Genomic DNA, 24,073 nt, shown 5'->3' on the forward strand with positions numbered 1-24,073 from the left:
CAATTTTTTTGCAAGCAGGACCAAAAATTCCAGGATTAAATTTTCTTGAAATATGAACTTATATCTTACAGTTGACACTCCCAAATCTTCTAAAAGCGAATTTCCAGTGAAAAAAATTCCCCAATTTTTTTGCCCAAGTATGGCCAAATATTCCAGGATAAAATTTTCTTGAAATATGAACTTATAGCTTATATTTTCCACCTCCAAATCTTCTTAAAGCAAATTTTCAGCTCAAAAAATCCCCCAATTTTTTCCCAAGGTATGGCCAAAAATTCCAGGATAAAATTTGTTTGAAATATGAACCTATAGCTTGGAGTTTACATCCCCAAATATTCTAAAAGCCTATTTTCAGCTAAAAGGGTGCAACATTTTCATTGAAATTTATGTTATGAATGAACTAGGCACACTTATGAGGATAATTTTATGTAGGTATAGTGTATACATCTCTGAAATTTTAATATATTACACGTAAAATATACATTTTTTTCGAAAAATTTCATAGTCATAATGGTTTAAACTAAAAATCAAATCTTGAAAACCGGTCGAAGTAATTGTATGATGTTTTATTGGATTCGCAGATTTACAGATCACTCTGAATAACACACTCACAGATAAATGGTAACAAGTGAGGTATTTCGAAATCAGAATTTCATGGAGATTATGATATGAAAATTGAGTATTCACATTTAAAAAAACGGGATGATATCGTGTTTCGCCAATTCCGGACCAGCCTGTAGAATCAAAAATAATTTAAGCTTATGCGACCAGTACCTACTGCCGATTCCGTCAAAATATATATATATATATATATATATAATCATATACTCAATTCACTTTCTCAAACTAAAATGATGTAGTAATATCGTGCATATCTTGAACTTGAGAAATATCATCACAGGGTGTTTCAAATATTGTGCCAAAAACTGTGAACAAAATTTGATCATAACTTTCGATTTTCAGATTAGAACCCTATTTTTTTGTGATTTCATTGGATTATACGATAAAAAATAAGCGTAGTGTCCAAACATGATTATGCTCCCAACTTCAATAATTCAAGAGTTATTCGAGATTTTATGGATTTATGTTATACGTAGGGTCAATTTCATTCGATCTGTTTCCAGACAGACTAGCAATAATACTCTATGACCATAGAAATTTAAATATCTAATTAATTTATATGTGACAGGTGTTTTCATTATCAAAGCTACCCTAATTTGTTTTCACGAACTGAATTTCCGATATTCAAATTACAAAATTCTGGATATTCTTTTCTCTAATTATGTGGCAAATCAGTTCATTCCGGCACATCTGATGGAACAAAATAGACTGGAACGGTTTTATCTATTATCTGTCAAATTTGTGATACAGAAAACTGTTTTGCCAACCAACATTTTTTCAATGGAAAAAATACGATATTTGTAGAAATTTCCGTTGATTTCAATGAAAAAGCAGTGAATTCAGAAAAATAATGTTTAAAACTCGTACAGAAGGCTCATTCTACCACTCGTTCATTGTGAACTCTTGGAAGAAAATGAATAACTTCTGCACTTGTATTATAAATATCTAATTCCATATTCACGATGAATGCAATAAAATTATTGGTAGAACTCATCGAATTTTAAATCAGAAATTTCCTCATCTTCTTGAAATAATGTTTCATACTTTATGAATATCAATTATACTGGAGTACCTACCTAGAAGAAAAAACCAATATCTACCAAATGAGATAAAATCATGCAGGACTCCTGGGTGCCAATTCTATTCATATAAAAAAGCGGTAAAATACATTTTATGAATTCAGGAAAAAATCTACCTGGTGATGAAAAGGGAGTAATAGAAAGTTTGAAACATACCTACTTCCGAAATATCTTCTCGTCAATTGGTGGTGAATGTGGATATTTCTGATTGAATGCTCGACAAGTTCTCGAAACAATTCTGTTGCATTCACCGTGGATATGGAGTAGATCCAGAATTTCATTATTTGATTTACAGGGATTCATATCGTGAAATTATAATCTTCTAACTTCAATAATGAGTACACCTGTCACTTTGAAATAATTGCATATTTTAATTTCTATGATCATAGAATACTGATTTGAAACGCACTCTAGAAACAGATTGAATGAAACTGACCCTACGTAAAACATAAATTCATAAAATCTCGAATAACTCTTGAATTATTGAATTTGAGAGCATAATCATGTTTAACACTACCCTAATTTTTCAGCGTAGAATCCAACGAAATCACAAAAAAAAGGGTTCTAATTTGAAAATCGAAAGTTATGATCAAATTTTGTTCACAATTTTTGGCAAAATATTTGAAACACCCTGTGATGATATTTTTCAAATTAAAGATATGCATGATATTCCAACATCATTCTAGTTTGAGAAAGTGAATTGAGTAATACGCTTAGGATATTCACAGTAAAAATAATTTACGTAATTGTGGCTAAGGAAATTCTCTCTTTTTTACGGTTTTTTCTTAATATTTTGAAAACAAACGCAATAATTTTAGCAAAGAGTAATTGAGAATGGAAATCTTGATCATTTCTGGGACATAAAAAAAAAAGTTTTTTCGAAAAAAATTTTTTTAATTCTTGTATAACCGGAAGTGCCGGAACTTCGAAAATATTTTATCTGAATAGGGCATCATGAACAATGTCATATTTCGAATTTTCAGATTTCAAATTGGCCCCGTTCTCCAGAAACGTCTAATAGGCCGTCGAACTTGAAACTTCCAGTATACAAAATGAGTGTTATCATTCTTACTCTTTCAATTTACCTTTGGATTTGAGGACTTGAGTTAATGAAAATAAGCTTTATAATATTTTACTTCTCAAGCATTTTTTCAGCACTGGTCAATACCTATCAATACTGTTAATTCTGCGACTATAGCGCGAAGAAATGTCTAGAATATTCGAGCTTTTCGTCATTTAAATCCAGTGGCGGATTCACCAGCAGGCTCAGTAGGCTGAAGCCTATGCGCCAAATTTCAGGGGACGGCAGATTGTACTTATTCATTTTATCTCGATTTACAGAATTTAAAAATAAAACCACTATACACACAAAAAGAACGAATTTCGAAAATTGGAGAAAATTAAAATAATCAACAGAAATCGAAATATATACAGAGCCAAATACTTCATATTTCAAGATCTCTATATGAACAATTGCTAAACGCTTTGTAAAATATTCTAATGAATAAGATTTCGCACGATGACATAATTAATGATTTTGCTAATTTGAATTTTCGCAAAATATTATTGTTATGCTTCAACTTAAACTCTAATACTAATAGATAATTAGGAAAGGAAATTCATTTTATTGTTTTTGGACTGAGGGCGTAATAAAAACTATTTATAAACGTTCGCCAAATGTATATTTTCTGTGTAAGCTCTATTTATATTATGTGAGTATTGTATAGTTTTAAGACATATTACCTTACTCTAAAAATGCTACATGACTGAGATATTCTATGATAAAATAATGTATTTAAATAATTTTTTACTGTGATGATGATCGAGCACAAATCATAAAGTTAGAATTATATTGATAGAAAATGTAATTGATATTATTATGAAATAAGGTAACAAAATTCAGAGGCGACAAAAATTGAAAAGGCTACAGGCGGCAAATCTGCAAATCCGCCACTGTTCAAATCATGTGCCAAGCAATTCTCTCATTCAGTTATGGGTAAAAACTCTGAAAAGACCAGTTCAACACTATTTAAACCAAAACCAATGCACGAGAACGAAACAGATTCAAGCAGTATATCGAAAAAAAGAAGATGGAGACCACATAACTGTATATAGATTTCCGGGGGTGCATTCATCATATAAAGGGTGTTTTTTTTAGAGCTATAGAACTTCAAATTGCAATGAAACAACGATGGATTATTCAATTGACATGAATTTTATTTATCCGCAAGATAATCTTGTGGCATTACATTTTAAATATAATTTCTGGCATATGACCGCCACGGCTGGCTCGGATGTAGTCCAATTTTCGATGACTTTTTCCAACATTTGTGGCCGTATGTCGGCAATAACACGGCGAATGTTGTCTTCAAAATGGTCAAGGGTTTGTGGCTTATCCGCATAGACCAATGACTTTACATAGCCCCACAGAAAGTAGTCTAGCGGTGTTAAATCACAAGATCTTGGAGGCCAATTCACAGGTCCAAAACGTGGAATTAGGCGGTCACCAAATGTGTCTTTCGATAAATCGATTGTGGCACGAGCTGTGTGACATGTTGCGCCGTCTTGTTGGAACCACAGCTCCTGGACATCATGGTTGTTCAATTCAGGAATGAAAAAGTTAGTAATCATGGCTTTATACCGATCACCATTGACTGTAACGTTCTGGCCATCATCGTTTTTGAAGAAGTACAGACCAATGATTCCATCCAGCCCATAAAGCGCACCAAACAGTCAGTTTTTCTGGATGTAACGGTGTTTCGACAAGCACTTGAGGATTAGCTTCACTCCAAATGCGGCAGTTTTGTTTGTTGACGTATCCATTCAACCAGAAGTGCGCTTCATCGCTGAACAAAATAAAATGGACATAGTGCGCGATACGTATTCCGCACAGAACCATTATTTTCGAAATAAAATTGCACTATTTCGAAGGGTTGTTCAGGCGTTAGTCTATTCAAGATGAATTGCCAAACCAAACTGAGAATAAATCACTTGACAGCTGTTAAATCGGTCGCCATCTTGAACAGTAATGCCAACTTAAAGTTATATACCTCGAAAAAAAACACCCTATATATATGAATAAGCTTAATAGGTACAATTTTCAAGGGAATGCAACCGGTAATAACGTCCTTGGCCAAGCTCAAAATTTTTCCTGGGTTACTTTGAATTTCATGTTTTAGCGTTATCTTCAACTTAAAATAGATTCCTTCAATAGAGAAAAAAGTTTCCTTTACGCCATATTATCCGGAATTATAATATAATAATAATAATATTACCGAATCTTATTGTTTATTTAATGATATATTTCCTAGTTTCAAACAATGTAAAGCGAGGAAAAATACTTACATCTACTGGTTGTGGATTTGTTATGGTTGTGGAAGCGTGAGCTGTCAACGGCCGACCATGAGCCCCCGCTAAGGAAGCCATTATCGATCTGTTAGTTCTCTGTTGCACAGTTAGCAACACTTCAGATGAAGCTATAAAATGAATTCAACGTAAATTCATTTGAATGGTAAAACGTACAATAAATCGAACACTGCAAGTATACCCCCAAAACTATGTTTTGACTCGCTTGCTAAACATCGCCTTCTGCATCTGAAATGTTTCGATAGCCCAATTTCGAAATTTTGGCGCTCATAGCCCAATTATGTTAGAGGGTCGAAGGTGAAATTTGGAAGGCTCTAATGAACGATCCCTTAAAAGCTTCTGGTTTCATGTCAGTGCTTTCCTTAAAAAAATTTTTAAACGCATACTTCGTCCAGTTCGCAACTGATTCTCCGACGTGTTGGAAAAAAAACTTTTCATCACCGCATTTGTTTTCGCTGTCTGAAACCAGTATTTGGACAACTGAAATCTGCAGTGGGCAGCAGTGGATTCAAATCCATTAGGTTTTCTTCAACTACCCGGTACTATTGCATGTTATTATTATTATTATTATCAATAAAATTCATAATAAAAAATCAACCGATTTTATCCAATTTTTAAATCATCAAAAATTGTGTCCTATATTCAAGAAGTTTATTTTTTTAAGATCAGAAAAAACGAAAACGATAATTCTTATACACTTCTTCACTTGAAATCAAGGATAATTAAATAGTGTCAACAACTTATACAACACCCAGTATTAAGAAAATATTGTTTTCTGTTGAATTTCAAAAATCACCCTACTACACAAACGAAATGATAAAGAAAAAGTTGAATATGGCAATTGACCATATTCACCGTCGCCATATTGTTATGCGACAATACCAACTACTCAGTGTTCCCAACGAAGAAATATTGAGTTTACTAGAAAAATTCCACAATATAAAGTTTATAAGTGAAGTTTATGTGTACCTTTTCTGGCTGCTACGCCAGATAGGCTTGTTTGGGACTACATTGTGCAAAAATTTCACCTTTTGGAAATAAAAAGATTAGTGAAAGGTGGTTTTCTGAACAAATTAATTGTGGCCGAGTTTATAAATGAATGCTTCGCTCCATTTTTGGAAATAGCCAGTGGAAGAATAGTCTTTATGGCTGATAGTATTTTTGATATTAGCGGTATTTTTGTAGTAAACTCAATATTTCTCCGTTGGGAACACTGGGTAGTTGGTATTGTCGCATAACAATATGCCGACGGTGAATATGGTCAATTGAGGCCCCTCCTATTTATATTGATGCAGTGTTTCATATGTTATCCCGCGTTATGTGATAAATTCAGAAATATTTCCGAAATTAACCCAAAATAATAATTTGCAAATCAAATATTCTACTTATCGAATAGTGAAAAGTAACTTACATTTTATCAAATCCACTACGTCGGTATGTGTGAACGTTACAACGGTTATTCCGTTTACCTGCAATAATATCAAAGTGCTAAAATACTTATTCAGTCTTGATAGAACTATAATGAAGTACCTTTAGAATTTTATCCCCCGCGTGTAAACCAGCCTTCTCTGCTGGACCACCTGGAAATAAACAGAAATGGTTATAGAAATATTACATCACAATCAAGTTAATATTTATCTCTAGAACTTCTAGGACATTCAAAGAGATATTTCCGAAAATGAGAACATCACTGACGTGGAGTCAGAAGCTTTGGAGTAATTCAATAAGATTGGAAAATTTCTAGTTTTTTAAGCCGTGGTCTGACCTGTTTTTCACTTTACTACTGCGATAAGTATCTTCAGATATTTCTAAGTCATATTGATATATTGATTTTCCACAATCACATACAACAGTTTTATGACTTGGATCAATTTTATCTTCAGCAATTCCCAAGATTGGTCCAGTTTTTCTGTTGGCTTGTAAAGTGGCTCTATGTTATGTTTTCTGAGATGTCTTCACTTGCGCCCAACAGTGTCTCAAAAGAAACCTCAAAGGGGCGGGTATTCACATCACTACGGACAGCCAGGCCACGCTGAGATCCTTGGAATCATATAGCCAGGGGTCTCTACTCACATGGGAGTGCGTTACACCATAAAGCAACTGCCCAGAGTGAATAAATTAACTCTACCATAGGTACCAGGGCATTGTGACATTGAAGGAAACGAAAAAGCCGATGAACTTGCAAAAAGGGCATCAAGGTTGACACTTGATGGTCCTGAGCTCTTCTGTTGGCTTGGAAAATACCAATACAAGGCAGCGGTCCAACAATAGGAGACGGACAATAGGAAAACCCTCTGGAGGAGTACTCTGGGTCTTGCGCAGGCAAAGAAATTTGTGGTGCTTTCACGGACCTATACCAGAAAGCTGAAGGTATCACGAGCTGAGCTTTGGGTAATGGTGGGTCTGCTGACAGGACACTGTTGGTGCAAATACCTTTTGAACCGCATGGGTTAGTTAGCAGATGAGATCTGCAGACTCTGTGGATAGAAGGTAGAAATATTAGAACACATAGAGTAAGCACATAGGAGCTGACTGACCATTCTTATGGGAAAGTCAGTTCTGGATACTTGCGAAGTAATAGCCAAGGCTCCTAAGGATGTCGTCATTTTCATTAACCCTATCGACGGCCTCCCTATTGGTATTAATAGGTAGGGTTAAGAACAAAAGATCAATTTGGTCGCAGTTCCCGGCAGGCTAACAAAACCGTAACGAAACCGATTTAGTGAAATGATAATAATAATCTTCAAACTTTCTAATAAGTTCAACTTCAGCCCTTATGTTCTCTATGTGAAAATTAAAAAAAAAAACGATTCTGATGAGAATTTCGAAATTTCATATGGAGAAAATGAAGGAATAATAAAAAGGTTTGAATAAATTGTCTGATTACATCGGGGATTCTACTGAATGACCAGACAGAGTTTAGGAGACTAGTTCGGTTTTCTGAAGTTAATGAAATAAAAAGGTCTTGTACCCTTAAACTGACTTTCACATATGAATGGTTTTTAGGCCAGTCAGCACCGGGCATTTCCACACTATGTGTTCTAATATTTCTACCTTCTATCCACAGAGTCTGCAGATCTCATTTGCTTACTTACCCATGCGGTACAAAAGGTATTTGCACCGACAGTGTCCTGTCAGCAGTCCCACCATTCCCCAAAGCTCAGCTCGTGATAGCTTCAGCTTTCTGGTATAGGTCAGTGAAAGCACCACAAATTTCTTTTCCTGAGCAAGACCCAGAGTACTCCTCCTGAGGGTTTTCCTATTGTCCCTCTCCTATTGTTGGACTACTGCCTTGTATTGGTATTTTCCAAGCCGACGAAGAGCTCAAGACCATCAAGTCTCAACCTTGATGCCCTTTTTGCAAGTTCATCCTCTTTTTCATTTTCTTCAATACCACAGTACCCCGGTACCCATAATAGAGTTACTTCATTGCCTCTGGCCAGTTGCTTTATGTTATTACGGCACTCCAATGTCATTAGAGACCACTGGCTATATGATTCCAGAGACCTCAGCATGGCCTGGCTGTCCGTAGTGATCTAAATACGCGCTCCTTTGAGGTTTCTTTTGAGACACTCTTGAGCGCAAATGTAGGCAGCTTGTGTCTAGGTTTGTAGGATAGAGGGCTCACTCCCCAGGGATCTAGAGATCGTTTTAGGACCATATACCCCAATACCTATTCCTTTTTCTGATTTTGATCCATCCGATCTATCTTATATGGAGGACTTTTTGTCCAAGTGTCCAATTTACTAAGTTTATTGCACTGAGGAGGTCGTTAATGACCGTTCCAAAGAGTGCTACGAAATCGAAAAGAGTTGGCATCACATCTGAGGTCTTGCCATGAGTTTTGAGTCTAATTGATTCAATATCCTCATGTGTCCAATCCAGTTTCCGGGATTGTTTGAAGATAAATCCGGGAATATACCAGGCAGAGTTATCCAGTTCACTTTCCTTGAGTTTATTCAGTTTAAAGTCCTGTTTGTTTTTTCGAAGGTAATAAAATAACGTATCTAATAGTGTATCTTTCCAATTTCTGTACCAGTCGATTGAGATCATCTAAAGAAGTGACAAGGTAACGGGCTATGTATTCATTTTATAATAAAATAGAAATAAACACTAAGTGTGAATAATCAAGTAATTAGCTCTTGCTCGATAATTTTTCATATTACATTCCACTTCAACACGATATCCAGTAAACCTACCTTCTTTAACACTCTGTACATACACTGGATTGTCACCGGATACTTTCATCCCATACCCTTTCTCATCTCGATGGACTACCAGTTGAACTATTTGGGCATCAACTGACAATGGCCTGGTAGTCCCTGGCGACTGTGATCCCATTCTTCGAGGGGAACCATTATTGAGTGTGTTGGAAGCTGACCTGAAATGAAAAAAGGAAAATTTGATTTGAAATGTGATGTAGTCTTTATACAGTCATCACACGCATTTTGAATTAGGTTACCCCTTCACTTGCTGAAAAAAAAAAGGTTACGAAAAAACAGAATAATGCAAGTTTACACAATGATTTTTTATTTCGTTATAACTCGACGAATATTTGACATACAGAAATTTTTCAATGGAAAGCAATTTTTAAATGAAGTAAGTCCTAGGTCGTAATACCGATGAGAAGCTATTCACATCCACAACTCACAAGTACCAGGCAGCCAGGGTAAAAAAAATTGTATGCAGACAATTTGTCAATTCCGGAAGAAGTACTTCCCTGAGCGGGACTCGAAACCGCCACCTCCAAATCACCAGCCCAGTGCTCTACCAACTGAGCTACCGAGCATTGGACTGTTGATTCAAAGGTTGCGGGTTCGAGTCCCGCTAGAGGAGGTACTTTTTCCGGAATTGAAAAATTGTCTGAATGCCAATATATTATTTTCTTTGTTATTAAGTCAGAGGCGGTGAAACTCTTTTTTCTAAAAAATGGTATATTTATGATCTTCAACAAAACACGTTCTTCCAGAGAAATGAATTTTCGAAATTGAGGGTTTGGAAAATTTAACGGGTTGGAAAAACTACCCCATGATCTCAAATGAATTGTTTTTGCAAAGAGAGTCCCCCTACATTAGTCAACTCTAGTTACGCCACTGTTGTGGGTAAATACGTACCCGAAAGCCCGACCGAATTAAGGGTTATATTAATCTTAGAACATATGTAGTCGAAGTTGCAAAATCAACAACAAAAAATCCACATCTATTTTTTCGAAATTATATCTTTTCTTTCATATTATTGAAGGGGGAGAATTCGTGCCTAATGAAATGAATGCTTATTATTTTCTAATATGGCTTTTTTAGGCCCCTAATCTTTATACATTGTACATTCCATCAAAAAATCTCTATCCACTTGATTTTGACAAAATTTAAATTTTTTTCGTTTCGGCACTTGTCGACAAAGGGTGAAGGAACTCTTAGCTGTTTTCACACCGGTTACAGATTTTGGAAAGTAATCGAAATATTGTTTGCGAATCTCATTTTTAGTTTATAAAACATTATGCATTGAGAAAAATTACATATTGATCAAAGAACTCTCAATTATCTAGTAAGAAGTTAACTGAAATTGCTATATTTAAGTAATTATAAATAATAAAAATAATCAAGTCAAATTCCAAGGGTGCAAAAACAAGTGCACTTAGTTTTGGCCTAGGAATTAAATTTGGTCAATTCAATGAGTCAGTTTTTCTGAAAAATTCACCATAAAAGGTGACAAATTGTTTAGGACCTAACTGTTAACCTAATAAATATCACAGTATGCATATAGATCGTTATAAAAATATTTATTCAAAAATAGTAACAAATTGGTGTCATGTTGAGATAGGAATTAAGAGAAATACAAAATTTTCCCTTTAACAATAAGGTGAAATTGTATCCCTGAGTTGAGGCAACCAATATCATTGAAATGAAAATTTTGTGAAGGAATCTCAGCTGTGACTAAAGGTGGTCTAATCAACGACGCAAGTCAAAACACACGTCTACGCATTTCCCACGCAACAGGTGAAAAGCAAAACAATGACGTAAGTCGAGATCTGTCATGGGAGCGGTGAAATTAATTTATGTAGGGTAACAACCCTTGACCTACCTTTCTGCCATCAATATAGCTGTATTATTATCCATAATATCAAGGAATCGAATAGCACATATAACAAACACTGTTAGATTCCAAAGAAAAACAAAAACTTTGTGGAGTTCCCAAGTAAAAAGTATTTAACATTACTTCTATCACTTTTGTCTTCGAAACTCGGAGGTTCCGGAAACGGCACTTGATTCACTTATCCACAAATCACAACATGGTACTTTCGGTTCACACTTAATCAAAGAGGATTAATAAAATTCTATTTCGTAGATTCTCACTATACCAACAAGTGTCAGCCATTTTGCTGAAAACATTTAATTGTGTATTCATTTGAATGGCTTCTGCGCACACACGACATCATACCTCAATATAACAAAGAGCGATGTTGCCCATACTTACAGCTGTAGTGATATTCAGATATTCTTTAATAATACGTGATGAATTGTTGGATTACGTTGTTTAGAGGGAGAAACCAATTGTTTTGCTAATATCTGTTTTTGGTTTATAGTTTTGGATATTATTCAAAGTATTGAGTCAACATACTTACTATCCAAAGATTTTAAATCGAAATAGTCCAATCTTTATGCTCATAAGGTCCTTCACGGAAAAAACTTGGGGTAGTTATGATTTATTCGATTTTTAATGTTTTTTGGGGTTTAATCTGAGGTTTGCCACCAAAATTTTGTGACGGAACATTTAAAAAAAAATGCAAAAAAGGTAAAAAATTGAATTATCCGGCGTTTTTTTGCTTATATCTCAGGAGATATAAATTTTTTGTGAATGACCTTCATATAGAAAAACAAAGGAAATAAAATGTCCTACCAATTTCTTTCACTAAGGTTTCTTATCCGATGAACCGTTCTGGCTCAAACGTTCGTTGAAAATTTTATTTTTTGTTTGTGTAGTTCTTATTTCTTCGAATTTATACGTATTTTGGGATGCTGAATCCGAATCTGACGTTTGCCACCAAAATTTCGTGATGGAACATTGAAAAAAAATGCAAAAAAAGCTAAGAAATGTCCTTTTTTGTTTTTTTGCATAACTCAGAAAATATCAATTTTTCGTATTACCGGCGGGGAACTACAAAAAAGGTTATGGGGCGGAAAAGAGCTTGTCCCTGCACAGTACCGAGTTTATAAGAAAATCAGAATTGGAAGTCTTTTTTCCAAGTTTCAACATGCATCATCACTCAAGGGGGGTATGCACGCTCCTCTTTGTCCCCTCCTGTTCCACCACTGGTTTGCGCGCTAGTGGATATAGATTACTTTCCTATCAAAATTTTCAGTAGTGTATAATATTTAATTTATTTTAGAGTATTTAGCGCATTCAACACTTATGAAACTTCTGAATAATTTTATATACAGAGTGTTTCATCATAAACTGGACAAACAGTCGTGCAGATGACCTCGGGAGAATCATTTTTGCCTTATGACTTACCTCGTTCAACGTTCAACGTAATTTCTGAGCAATATTCTAATGAGTGTGGTCAGTTTTATGTATATGTTCTTCGAAGTTCCGATTTCTGTTCAGAGTGTTTACGGGTGCTTATTGCAGAAAAGATGAAGAACTCTGAAAAAAAAATTCAAAATGCCGGAAACCTTGCGACGTTCGAGATATTTTTCCCTTTCAAAATTGAATTGAATTTTCTGAATGAACTCATTTTTTTAAGAATTTCTATTAGCAAACAATCGACTGGTTATGTTCTCTGACAGATCTATTATAGGTTATATCTATGGGGAAAGATTATTCTTCTACGATTCAGTTTTCTTTGTACCGAATATTCGAAAATGAAACTACGTCAAACTACAGTTTGACGTCACTAGCGACGCCATGACACTTCCTCGAGTTTGGTGCGAATTTAAAATCTGAATTATTCCAACTAAAACTTCACTATGCGCAAATAGTATATTCTAAAACAAGTTGCAGAATGGGCTCCTATTCCAACACGAATGCGAAATTCGAAAACGAGCGACGAAGGAGCGAGTATTCGAACGCAAGAGTGTTGGAATTGCCTTCTGCAACGAGTATTAGACGATATTTTCTCTATTTCAGTCAAGTTCTTTGAAATATTGTCGAAATTTAATGAAAAATTCAGATTATATGTATATACTAGTGATTTTTGTATTGTATCTTGGCAGTTGGTGTAACTGTTACGAAAATTGACAGATTACGGATTTTGAATCATACGTTTCGAATTTTCAAACAATTTAAAATTACGGATCAAATTCATGAATTATGTCTGACCAAATCACCAGAATTAAGAAAAATTGAGAATAATGCTGCAAATGATTTCACTATATCCAAATTATACATTATGTTGACAATTATTGACGTTTGTTGAAATTTGATAGGATTGGAAGGCAGTAGAGACAACCACAAAACGAAAAATATAACTGAAAACGATGCTGTAATGAGTTCATTACAGCACTGTTTTTAGAACTGTAATGAACTCATTACGATGCTGAAATAGAGAAAAGATGTTATTCCTTGAATAATATTCGTATCTGCACATTATAGGATAGTTTGTAACAATTTGTCATAATGCCTATTATTAAATCTGATTTGCCCAACAGAAAATGATGTTTTTATAAAAAAAAAAAAATTTTATTTATAAACATAAGCAGTCAAATTCAGACAAAACTTGAAAGGATTATGAATGTGAACAAACTTTCCAGAACTACATCATTTCTTTCAATTATACATTTAATACATAAAAAAAATTCATACACCAGCACTAACAGCTGGTCCTTCCTTCTTTTCTTTTGATTTATTCCAGTCTTTGAGACCCTCAGGTAAAGTAGTATCCTCTTCAAATGATCCTGTACCCTCAACAAATTCTTCATAGGTTGATTTTTCTGGGAATGGTCTTTTACCTAATAATTCAATCATGTCATCTCTGCTTATGATTTCACGTTGAAGTAATCTTTCTGCAACTTTGGCAACTAAATCTTTATGTTTTGTCAGTAATTCTGTCGTTCTTTTATGTGCATTTGCTATTAATATTCTTACTTCTGCATCTATGAGTTGAGAGGTGCTCTCGGAATAGAGTTTCTCAAATTGCATATCTCCTTGCCTAGGCATTTCAAAACTAACATTGCCAACTTTACTGTTCATTCCATAATGTACTATCTGAGCATAGGCACTTTGTGTTACTTTTTGCAAATCGTCTTGAGCCCCTGTTGTGATCCTCTTGAAGAAAAGCTCTTCAGATACTCGTCCTCCTAAGGTCATACACATTCTATCAAAAAGTTGTTCTTTAGTGTATAGGTATTGATCTTTGGGTAAATACTGGGTATATCCCAATCCAATTCCAAGCGGTATAATAGATACTTTTAGAAGAGGATCTGCATGTTCCAAAAACCAACCTGCGACAGCATGTCCGGCCTCATGATATGCCACCGTTTTCTTTTCCTCAGGTGAAAGAACATTGGTTTTCTTCTCCATACCAGCGACAACTCTTTCAATAGCCTGTTCGAAATTTTTCATATTTATTGATTCGTTTAAATCTCTTGCTGCAATCAAAGCAGCTTCGTTGCATACATTTGCGATATCAGCTCCAGTGAAGCCTGGAGTAAGTGCTGCCATTTTCCTAGCGAGATCATTTTTATTCAAATTGGTTTTCAACGGTTCCAAATGAACCTTGAAAATACTAGCTCTACCCTTTATGTCGGGAGCAGGAACGACTATTTGCCTATCGAATCGACCAGGTCTCAAAAGAGCCTTGTCCAAGATGTCAACACGGTTTGTTGCTGCAAGAACTACAACATTTGTGGTGGTATTAAAACCATCCATTTCGACTAAAAGTTGAATCAGCGTGTTTTCTTGCTCTGAATGTCCGCCAAAACTTCTTCCACCTCTCTTTCGACCAACAGCGTCTATTTCATCTATAAACAAGATACAAGGTGCGTTCTTTCTCGCCATAGAGAATAAGTCCCTCACCCTAGAAGGACCAACACCTACATACATCTCCAAAAATTCTGAACCTGATACTGATAAAAATGGAACATGTGCTTCTCCTGCAGTAGCTTTGGCTAGTAGAGTTTTACCTGTTCCAGGAGGACCTGAAAAGAAATAGCTTTGAGTGGAGAACCTCATTAGATTAATTATGAGAACCAGATTCATCGATTAGATATAAATATGTTCATTATCTTCAATTTTAGGAAATTCACTACCCTTAGAATACTATAAAACATATAGGAGCCAAAAAATGAAATCACCTCAAAATTTTGAATAATATTCTGGTGCTATTATATTTTTAACCGTGTTTTCAGTTACTTCACTGAAATCAAATTAAATACCAAATAAAATAATAATGAAACCAAAAAACAGTAATATATTTCACCTGTAAGCATAGCTCCTTTAGGTATTTTAGCTCCTAGATCGATATATTGCTGGGGGTTCTTCAGAAAATTGACGAACTCCATAATTTCGATTTTAGCTTCTTCACATCCAGCAACATCCCTTAAAATTAAAAATTCTTGAAATAAGGCATACGTCTGTGTGTACACACAACCGTAACTGATAACCCCTTGAATGGATTATAAGCTATTTAGAGAAAAATAGCATTTAGCATTTTTCTTTCATAATTGGATTGATAATACACTGCGCAAAAAAATTAACGCACATTCTGAAAATCTCAATTTTAATGAAATTTAACTCTACATTGACTATAACTCGGGAAGGTTTTGAACGAGACAAGACACATTAAATGGAACAAAAATTCAGGATTTCACCGAATCTTATGTGAAAGAAGAGAAATAAACAATTTTCAAAATACTGGAATGCTGATAAGTCATTTAATACTTGGTATTTCCACCCCTTGCGTTAATTACAGCTCGGCAACGACGGTTCATACTCAAAATGAGTGATCTTAAAATGTTCTGATCTAATCCTTCCCAGATTTCTCTGAGTTGGATTCCTAAGTCATTAAGAGTAGCTGGATGATTTTCTGATCTTCTCAGCCTTCTATTGAGGTTGTCCCAAACCTGCTCAATCGGATTGAGATCTGGACTTCTTTCTGGCCATTCCATTCGAGAGATTTCAACCTCTTCAAGGTACTCCTGAACGATGCGCGCACGATGGAGTCTGGCATTATCGTCCATAAAAATGAAATTTTCACCAATGTATGGGGCAAATGGCACTACATGCTCTTCAAGAATGTTCCTTATATACCTATCAGCATTCATAGCTCCATTATCAACGACCACTAGGTCTGTGCGAGCAGTCAAAGATATTCCACCCCATACCATAATCGATCCTCCCCCGAAACCAGTAGTATTCAGGAAATTGCACAGAGCATATCTTTCATGTGGACGTCTGTATACAAGGGAACGTCGATCACAATGGTAGAGGCAGAATCTAGACTCATCTGTGAAGAGAACTCTTTCCCAATCAGCCTCTTCCCAATGGATATGCTCTCTCGCAAAATCCAAACGCGCCCTTCGATGGTCTGGGGTAAGAGCTGGGCCTCTTGCCGCGATACGAGGCCTTAAATCATATTCTCTGAGGCGATTTCTTATTGTCTGAGTGGTAATTTGCACCCCATGAGTTTGCTCAAGCTGATTTTGAAGGAGGCGAGCGGTTGCAAACCGTTGTCTCAACGAAGAAACTCTCAAGTAACGTTCTTGAATGGCAGTTGTTACCCGTGGTCTACCCTGTCCTGGTCTTCGGACATTCATACTTGTCTCCCTGAATCGCTGCGACATTCTGGACACACTTGTATGGGAAACTCCAAACCTTTCTGCAATTCTTGTGTATGTCCACCCTTCTTCTCGCAAAACTACCGCTTAGGCACATTCCTCTTGGGTCAAATTGCGTGTTTCGCGTTGCATAGCGATCGAGTGTAGAAAATCAAACGAAAGAAAAACTATTGATCACTAGAATTGATCGAGAACAACTGATTTCAGAATGGAGCCAATACATTCAAAATCTGATAATCTCATCTTTTTTTATTCCTGCTGGGAAAAAACATCTGTATTGAAGAAAAACGTTGAAAGTGGATAACATATGCATGCATAATTCTCATAATGCATAATTATCATTGAGAACACCTTCAGTTGTAGAATAAATTTGAGATTTCCATAATGTGCGTCAATTTTTTTGCGCAGTGTATTATTCATTCCGGAAAATATACTCACTTGAATTTAACTCCAACTTCACTTGGATTTATCATTTTGGCGGTACTTTCCATAACGCCTCCTCGTTTGCCTCGTCTACCAACCATCATTTCGGCTATGCTCATCATGCATACCACAATTCCTGCTACCAGGATTGTCGGTAAAACAACACCAGTCAAACTAGCGGATTCCATTTCTGCTTTATAAATTACTGGCACAAAGTTTTCCGGTTCCAGATTCAAATCAATTTGGGCATTTTCGAGGTTCCTTTCAAAAGAGTCCACACTCCCGATGTTGAACCACAAGACATTCTGGAAAATTTTCGAAATTGAGATTTCAGTTATCATTACGAACGAAAGAAAATTTTTCCATAAAATGAACCAATAATCTTTTTACTTTTCCTTGAAATCGACATGACAGCAAAAAATCGGTTCATTTTACGGTTTATGTCGATTTTATTATAGATTTCAAGAGGTTTATTATTTTCCTTTTTCAACCCGCTTTGTCGGCGTCCCCCTAGTTTTGCTCTCTGTGATTTTTGCATTCGTCATCGATATACATTTACCCGTTGTTCCCGGTTTTTTGTATCATTTTCGTCACAAAATTTTAATACTGCAGTAATCAAAGAACTGAACTGAGTTATTCGCATCGAAAAATTGTCTATGCTGTGTTTCACAATTCAATGTGTTTCATTCAAATTGCAATTTATTTGCGGAGACATCAGTTTTAAATTGACTATACAGGATGTTCCTAAATTGGAGGTTCAAACGAATATGACAGATCTTTCGGATGATTTTAAGAAATGAAGTCCTATAACATGGGTCCGCAAACAATTTGTTTTCGAGATACAGATGTTGAAGTTTAAGTTTTTTTCTCATAGCACCTTTCCTTCACAAGATATTTAACTTAAATTTGGCATAGATATTCCAATTTAAAGTTTTCATCATGTGATATGCTAATTTTGAAGGGTGATATTTTTTTCTGGAAGAGTGCCCGCTTCTTTCCATCAGAACGTTTTTTGGTGAACCACTGGTAGTTTAGAAAAATGTAAAAAGAAACTCTGGTCCAGTTATACACTTTTTGGTTTCTTGTCGGTTCTTGTCAAACAATTCTTCAGTAATCCTCAGGAAAATTCAAATTATTATAAAATCCAGTAAGCTGTGATGAATAAATTAATGATAAGTTTTGGAACTTATTCAACCAATCTGTAGAAAATGTTAATAAAGATTCGATAAACTATTATAAGCATCTCAAAAAAGTAGTACTACAAGAGACGCCCAGTATCTCGAAAACAAAGCGTTTGCGGGCCCATGTATAGGACATTTTATTCTTCAAATTATTCATGGAACCTACAATTTTTTTCCTACTTCCAATTTAGGAACAGCTTGTATAAGGTAAGAACAATCGAATCGGTAATCAAAGAAATGCTATTATTTCGAGTAATTTTTCGTTCAAACTTCGTTATCAAACCTCTCTTCCTCACATTACAGATATGGGTAAATGTCAAAAAAAATTTTTTTCGTTTACCACCCCCCACCCCCCCAAAAACAAAAAAGATCTACGCCCTTGATAGGGGTTTTCTCCGCTTTCGGCATATAGTATACATAAAACGTAAACAATAACGGTGACAGCAGAGATCCTTGGGGGACTCCGCCTAAAAGTACCCTCTCTGAAGACAATACTCCTACTCCTACGACTTTGGCTCTAAACTTGCGAGGATACCGGTAGCAATCATTTGTGCTATACACTTTGGTCACGTCCAAGAACACAGAGTCTGTGACTTGTTTGAGGTTAAATCCATCCGTGATTTGTTCCACTACGACTACTCGGAGCACTTGTTACACAGTGTTCAATAGATATGAGTGACATGACTCCTCGGAGTTCATTTGTTGCCAAACATTAACATACGAAGAAGGAAGGGTAGTATCCCAATCAATCCTTAGAGCCCAAAGGTTTTGAATGATTACTTTCAAGTAGAGAGTGAAAGGAGTGAGAAAATTGACAAAACTGTGAGCCAACTGTGAAAGAATAGTTAGTTTCGGACATCAAGAGGGACCACCAAACCAAACATTTTAGTGGTGTCACTAAATAAATCAGAGATATCAGACGACAACGTTCAAGTTTGATACCTGCACATTCAAGTAACTCCTAACTTAGAAGCATTCGCTTAAAATAAATAGCTATCGCTATCCACAGCATCATTAACTGAGATATTGCTGTCAAGGATTTTAGATGCTGTAGAACTACAGTCCGATGTAACGTGTTTTATGCCTAAACACTTATTAATCTTTTTTCAGGTTTATGGCATTGCCAAAATGACAGTTTCTGAACTTGGCTCAAAAGTTTAATAACAATTTTTAAATTTTGTTTTAAGCTGAATTTCGAACGCTGTTGCACTAATACTATCTAGTCGCTTGAGGAGGAAATTGAATAAATAGAAGTTCCACGAATCCACTGAAAATTCGAGAACTTCTAATATAGACACGTTTTAAGAAAATATATCGAGAAGGTGGCGTTTGTTCCAGTGAATCTCAATAAGGATAAGCTAGCAATCTTTCATTATAGCGTTACAAAATATTGGAGGCTAATTATAATTACTTTCTAAGATTCTCTAAGATCTTTGGACGCATGAATCAGTGATATATGGATATCCCTGAACGTTTGCCAAGATTTTGAATGACCTAGCTCCAATTTTGGCAATCTGATGTGCTGGCGAGAGTTTGAAGACAATATGTATATAGCCTGAACACGAAAAAAGTTATCTTGTAAATCCATAAATATCTTGCCTTGAGTTTCCAAATCAGAATCATTTTGGTAGAAACCAGACTTACATTCACATTGTGATACTTTTAAAATTATGTTTGAATTGTATATGCTTGTATCTGCACTAAAAATTATTATGAACGGATTTGTCAAGAATTGCACATTCATTTTTTCTAATTCAGCTATTCTCATAATTTCAGTGCCAAGATGAGCAGAATTTTGATTCCCAAGTTTCTTAGATTTCACCCATACTTGTTAATCAAATACTCGAGAGTATACAACAAAGATAAAGTTGCGAGAAAAGAATATCCGCAAAAGTATTTCAAACTTAGAATGAATTAGAGATTTTTTGCTAAGATAAAACTATTTGTACAACTTATAAAGTTGCTAGAATTTATTATTAGAGGAGAAATAATATTTAAGAGTTAAAATTTTAGCTCGAATAGCAAAGCAGGAATTTAAATTCTGAGAGAGTGAGAGAGCAGTTTTTTATTTTATGAACGCTTCAAAGAGAAAGAGAGAGAACAAAAACATTTTAGGGGCATCTAAGCAGGTAGTAAATGCAAAGTAGCATCCTAGATTTTACGAATACGAAGTGAAAGAAAAAAGAATGCCAAGCTTTGAATTCTAACGGTAAAAAAGTTGATTAAGAAGCTTGAGTAATAACATGAATTTCTTTTGGACAATGAAAAATCGGAATCACTTATGCGAATAAGTTGTACACAAATTATATAGACCATAGGTAAGCGACTAGAAATATAGTAAATATGGACGAGAAAGGGGCAGCAGACTTTATTTTGGGGGTTTGAACATGATTAATTTAGAAAGCGATGACAAAATGAATATTCCTTTCGGAGCTAACCTTTTACAAATTGCTGATTTGTTCTAAGGCGGCTGTCCCAATCTTCAGTTTAATGCACTAAAGCACTCGGAATAAAGTCACTTCCAATAGAGTTTACATTCAAGCTTAATTAAGTGGTGAATTCGATATATGCTTCTGACTAGGTGGTGGAATCGATACTGAATGTTGATATATTCTTCCCGTGATGAAGGTTTGCTTGTAGCAGGGGTGAGAGAAATTTATCGTTAATGACGCCAGCTGTTCCAGAATCAGTGATCTATACTACCCTATTCTAGGATAAATAATATTGGGGGAAGTAAATGTATTTGTTGAAAAAGATTGCCTAGCTTTCCTTTCAACTTGGATATGGATTTTATTTATTTTCTGTGGATCTAAAGATGACTCTTGTTACTTAAGAGCTTAAACTACTACCTGTGAATGTATAGTGTGAACTTTCTATCAATCTTGAGGCTTCAAAAAGATTTTTCACAACAATTTTTTCGTTCAATATAATACAATTTTGGGGCAATATATCGAAAACTCAATGTTTCGTATTGAAAAAATGTATACCTACCTCATTTTTTTTGCTGATTTATTAGACTTACCCAATTGATGGTGTAAAAAAGATTGGTACCATAGATAACAATTTTTTTGAGAAAATAACACATTTACTGCGAGAGTAAAAATGAGACTTTTATGGGAGAAAACTTTATTCAATCAAAAAAACAAAAGAAATTTAGCGCAAATCTTCAAATTGTGCTCCGTTAACCATTTGGCGAGTGTAAACAATGTGTACAGTGTACATCACTTCGCTCAAGGACTGTCCAGCTCCCTTTCAGCGCCAATTCTTTGCCGTAACTCTTCAAAGTTATTTGTCCTATTAAAATGAACTATTGATTTTAAATGACCCAAAAAAAAGTTTAAGGGGGTTAAGTCTGGGAATCGCGGTGGCGAAACTTTTTGCCTGAATGAGACGGTAAATCGTCATAATTGCAGTTATTGGCCAAGAGAAAACCTTCACTGGACTCAAGAATGTCAGTCAACGCCGCGAGAAATTGAATGTTTATATTGCAACTCTCATAGTAAATATGTGTTATTTGATCAAAAAAATTGTTGTCTACGGTATCAATTTATTTTACTTCATCATAGTCTTATAAAAAGAAATATAACGCCACTCTGTCAAATTGAATGACGCCATAAGTAAAATTTTTATGCAATAAAGTGGTTAATTAAAAACTAAAATTGATCCGTCCGAACATTTTGCATGAAAACATTCAGTAACGGGATTATACATTTCGTTTCTTACTTCATCCATACAGGGTGTCCCAAAATCGGTATTATTATTATTTTAACTGGGGTCGTTTTTATTTCGGTACGCCTTCCGGCAACTGCGACCATGTAGATCTTTTGTTCTCTACCCTACTCATTCATAGAAACCCAGGTAGGTCGTCAATGACGTTGATAAAACTGACAACCTCCCTAGGGGCCTTGGCCATTACCTCTCTGGTATCCAGGACCGGCTTACCCATGTGAATGGTTCTTAGGCCAGCCAGCTCTGGACACTTGCATATCAAGTGTTCAGCTGTTTCTGCTTCCGATCCACAGAGCCTGCAAATCTCGTCTGCTGACTTACCCATACGGTACAAATGATGTTTGTACCGACAGTGCCCCGTCAGCAGTCCACCATCACCCGAAGCTCGGCTCGCGACAGCTTCAGGAGCTTTTTGGCGTAGGAAGGTGAAATCTTCACAAATTTCTCTGCCTGAACGAGTCTAGGAGTGTTAGTCCAGTGGATTGTCCTGTTGTTCAACTCCCATAGCTGGACCGCAGCTTTATATTGGTCTTTTCCTAGCCCACATAAGGCTCAGGTCTAGCAGGTGTTAACCTTGATGCACTTTTTGCAAGTTCATCAGCTCTTTCGTTTCCTTCAACCCCACAGTGCCCTGGTACCCATAGTAGAGTCACCTTATTTCCTCTGGCCAGTTGCTTTATGGTGTTACGGCACTCCCAAGTCAGCAGAGACCCCTGGCACCACGATTCCAGGGATCTCAGCGTGGTTTGGCTGTCCGTGGTGATGTAGATATGCGCCCCCTTGAGGTTTATTTTGAGACACTCCTGGGCGCATACATAAACAGCCATTATCTCGGTCTGTAGAATCGAGGGCAGAGACCCCTGGATTGTCACCGGATACTTTCATCCCATACCCTTTCTCATCTCGATGGACTACCAGTTGAACTATTTGGGCATCAACTGACAAGGGCCTGGTAGTCCCTGGCGACTGTGATCCCATTCTTCGAGGGGAACCATTATTGAGTGTGTTGGAAGCTGACCTGAAATGAAAAAAGGGAAATTTGATTTGAAATGTGATGTAGTCTTTATACAGTCGTCACACGCATTTTGAATTAGGTTACCCCTGCACTTGCCGAAAATTAAACACACTCGCTTGCTACAAAAAATGGTTACGAATTTTTCCAATGGAAAGCAATTTTTAAATGAAGAAAGTCCTAGGTCGTAATACCGATAAGAAACTATTCACATCCACAACTCACAAGTACCTACAGCCAGGGTCAAAAGTAGAGTGCAAACAAAAAATGGTATGCAGACAATTTGACAATTCCGGAAAAAGTAACGGGTGTTTTTTTTCGAGGTATATAACTTTAAGTTGGCATTACTGTTCAAGATGGCGACCGATTTAACAGCTGTCAAGTGATTTATTCTCAGTTTGGTTTGGCAATTCATCATGAATAGACTCACGCCTGAATAACGCTTGCAAATAGTGCAATTTTATTTCGAAAATAATGGTTCTGTGCGGAATACGTATCGCGCACTACGTCCATTTTATTTTGTTTAGCGATGAAGCGCACTTCTGGTTGAATGGCTACGTCAACAAACAAAACTGCCGCATTTGGAGTGAAGCTAATCCTCAAGTGTAAGTCGAAACAACGTTACATCCAGAAAAACTGACTGTTTGGTGTGCTTTATGGGATGGTGGAATCATTGGTCCGTACTTCTTCATGATGGCCAAAACGTTACAGTCAATGGTGATCGGTATAGAGCCATGATTACTAACTTTTTCATTCCTGAATTGAACAACCATGATGTCCAGGAGCTGTGGTTCCAACAAGACGGCGCAACATGTCACACAGCTCGTGCCACAATCGATTTATTGAAAGACACGTTTGGTGACCGCCTAATTTCACGTTTTGGACCTGTGA

At 35.9% G+C, this 24,073-nt stretch overlaps 2 protein-coding genes across 7 annotated transcripts in view; both read right to left on the reverse strand.

The window, feature by feature from the left end:
* Positions 1 to 11,552, reverse strand: part of LOC123673811 (rho guanine nucleotide exchange factor 11) — a 99,888-nt gene extending 88,336 nt beyond the window's left edge. For 2 of the 6 annotated variants that reach the window (XM_045608506.1, XM_045608504.1), the window contains exons 1-5: positions 11,145 to 11,459; positions 9,263 to 9,444; positions 6,594 to 6,643; positions 6,475 to 6,532; positions 5,043 to 5,173 (exon numbers count right to left, since the gene is read on the reverse strand). In XM_045608506.1, the coding sequence (XP_045464462.1) occupies positions 5,043 to 5,173; positions 6,475 to 6,532; positions 6,594 to 6,643; positions 9,263 to 9,444; positions 11,145 to 11,179 (456 nt within the window). In that variant the 5' untranslated portion in view covers positions 11,180 to 11,459. Of the gene's footprint in view, positions 1 to 5,042; positions 5,174 to 6,474; positions 6,533 to 6,593; positions 6,644 to 9,262; positions 9,445 to 11,144 lie in introns of all 6 variants that reach the window. The other 4 variants (XM_045608508.1, XM_045608507.1, XM_045608503.1 and 1 more) reach the window with 3 other exon arrangements.
* Positions 11,553 to 13,827: 2,275 nt separating this feature from the next.
* On the reverse strand, positions 13,828 to 21,024 carry LOC123673816 (AFG3-like protein 2). The gene is made up of 4 exons (XM_045608512.1): positions 20,880 to 21,024; positions 17,276 to 17,565; positions 15,481 to 15,599; positions 13,828 to 15,199 (listed from the first exon to the last, which is right to left on the reverse strand). Exons 2-4 carry the CDS (start codon positions 17,446 to 17,448, stop codon positions 13,860 to 13,862), a joined length of 1,632 nt encoding a protein of 543 aa, XP_045464468.1. The 5' UTR covers positions 17,449 to 17,565; positions 20,880 to 21,024; the 3' UTR covers positions 13,828 to 13,859.
* Positions 21,025 to 24,073: the final 3,049 nt, after the last annotated feature.

This window comes from Harmonia axyridis, chromosome 2 (genome assembly GCF_914767665.1).
Source record: "Harmonia axyridis chromosome 2, icHarAxyr1.1, whole genome shotgun sequence".
Classification (NCBI taxonomy): domain Eukaryota; kingdom Metazoa; phylum Arthropoda; class Insecta; order Coleoptera; family Coccinellidae; genus Harmonia; species Harmonia axyridis.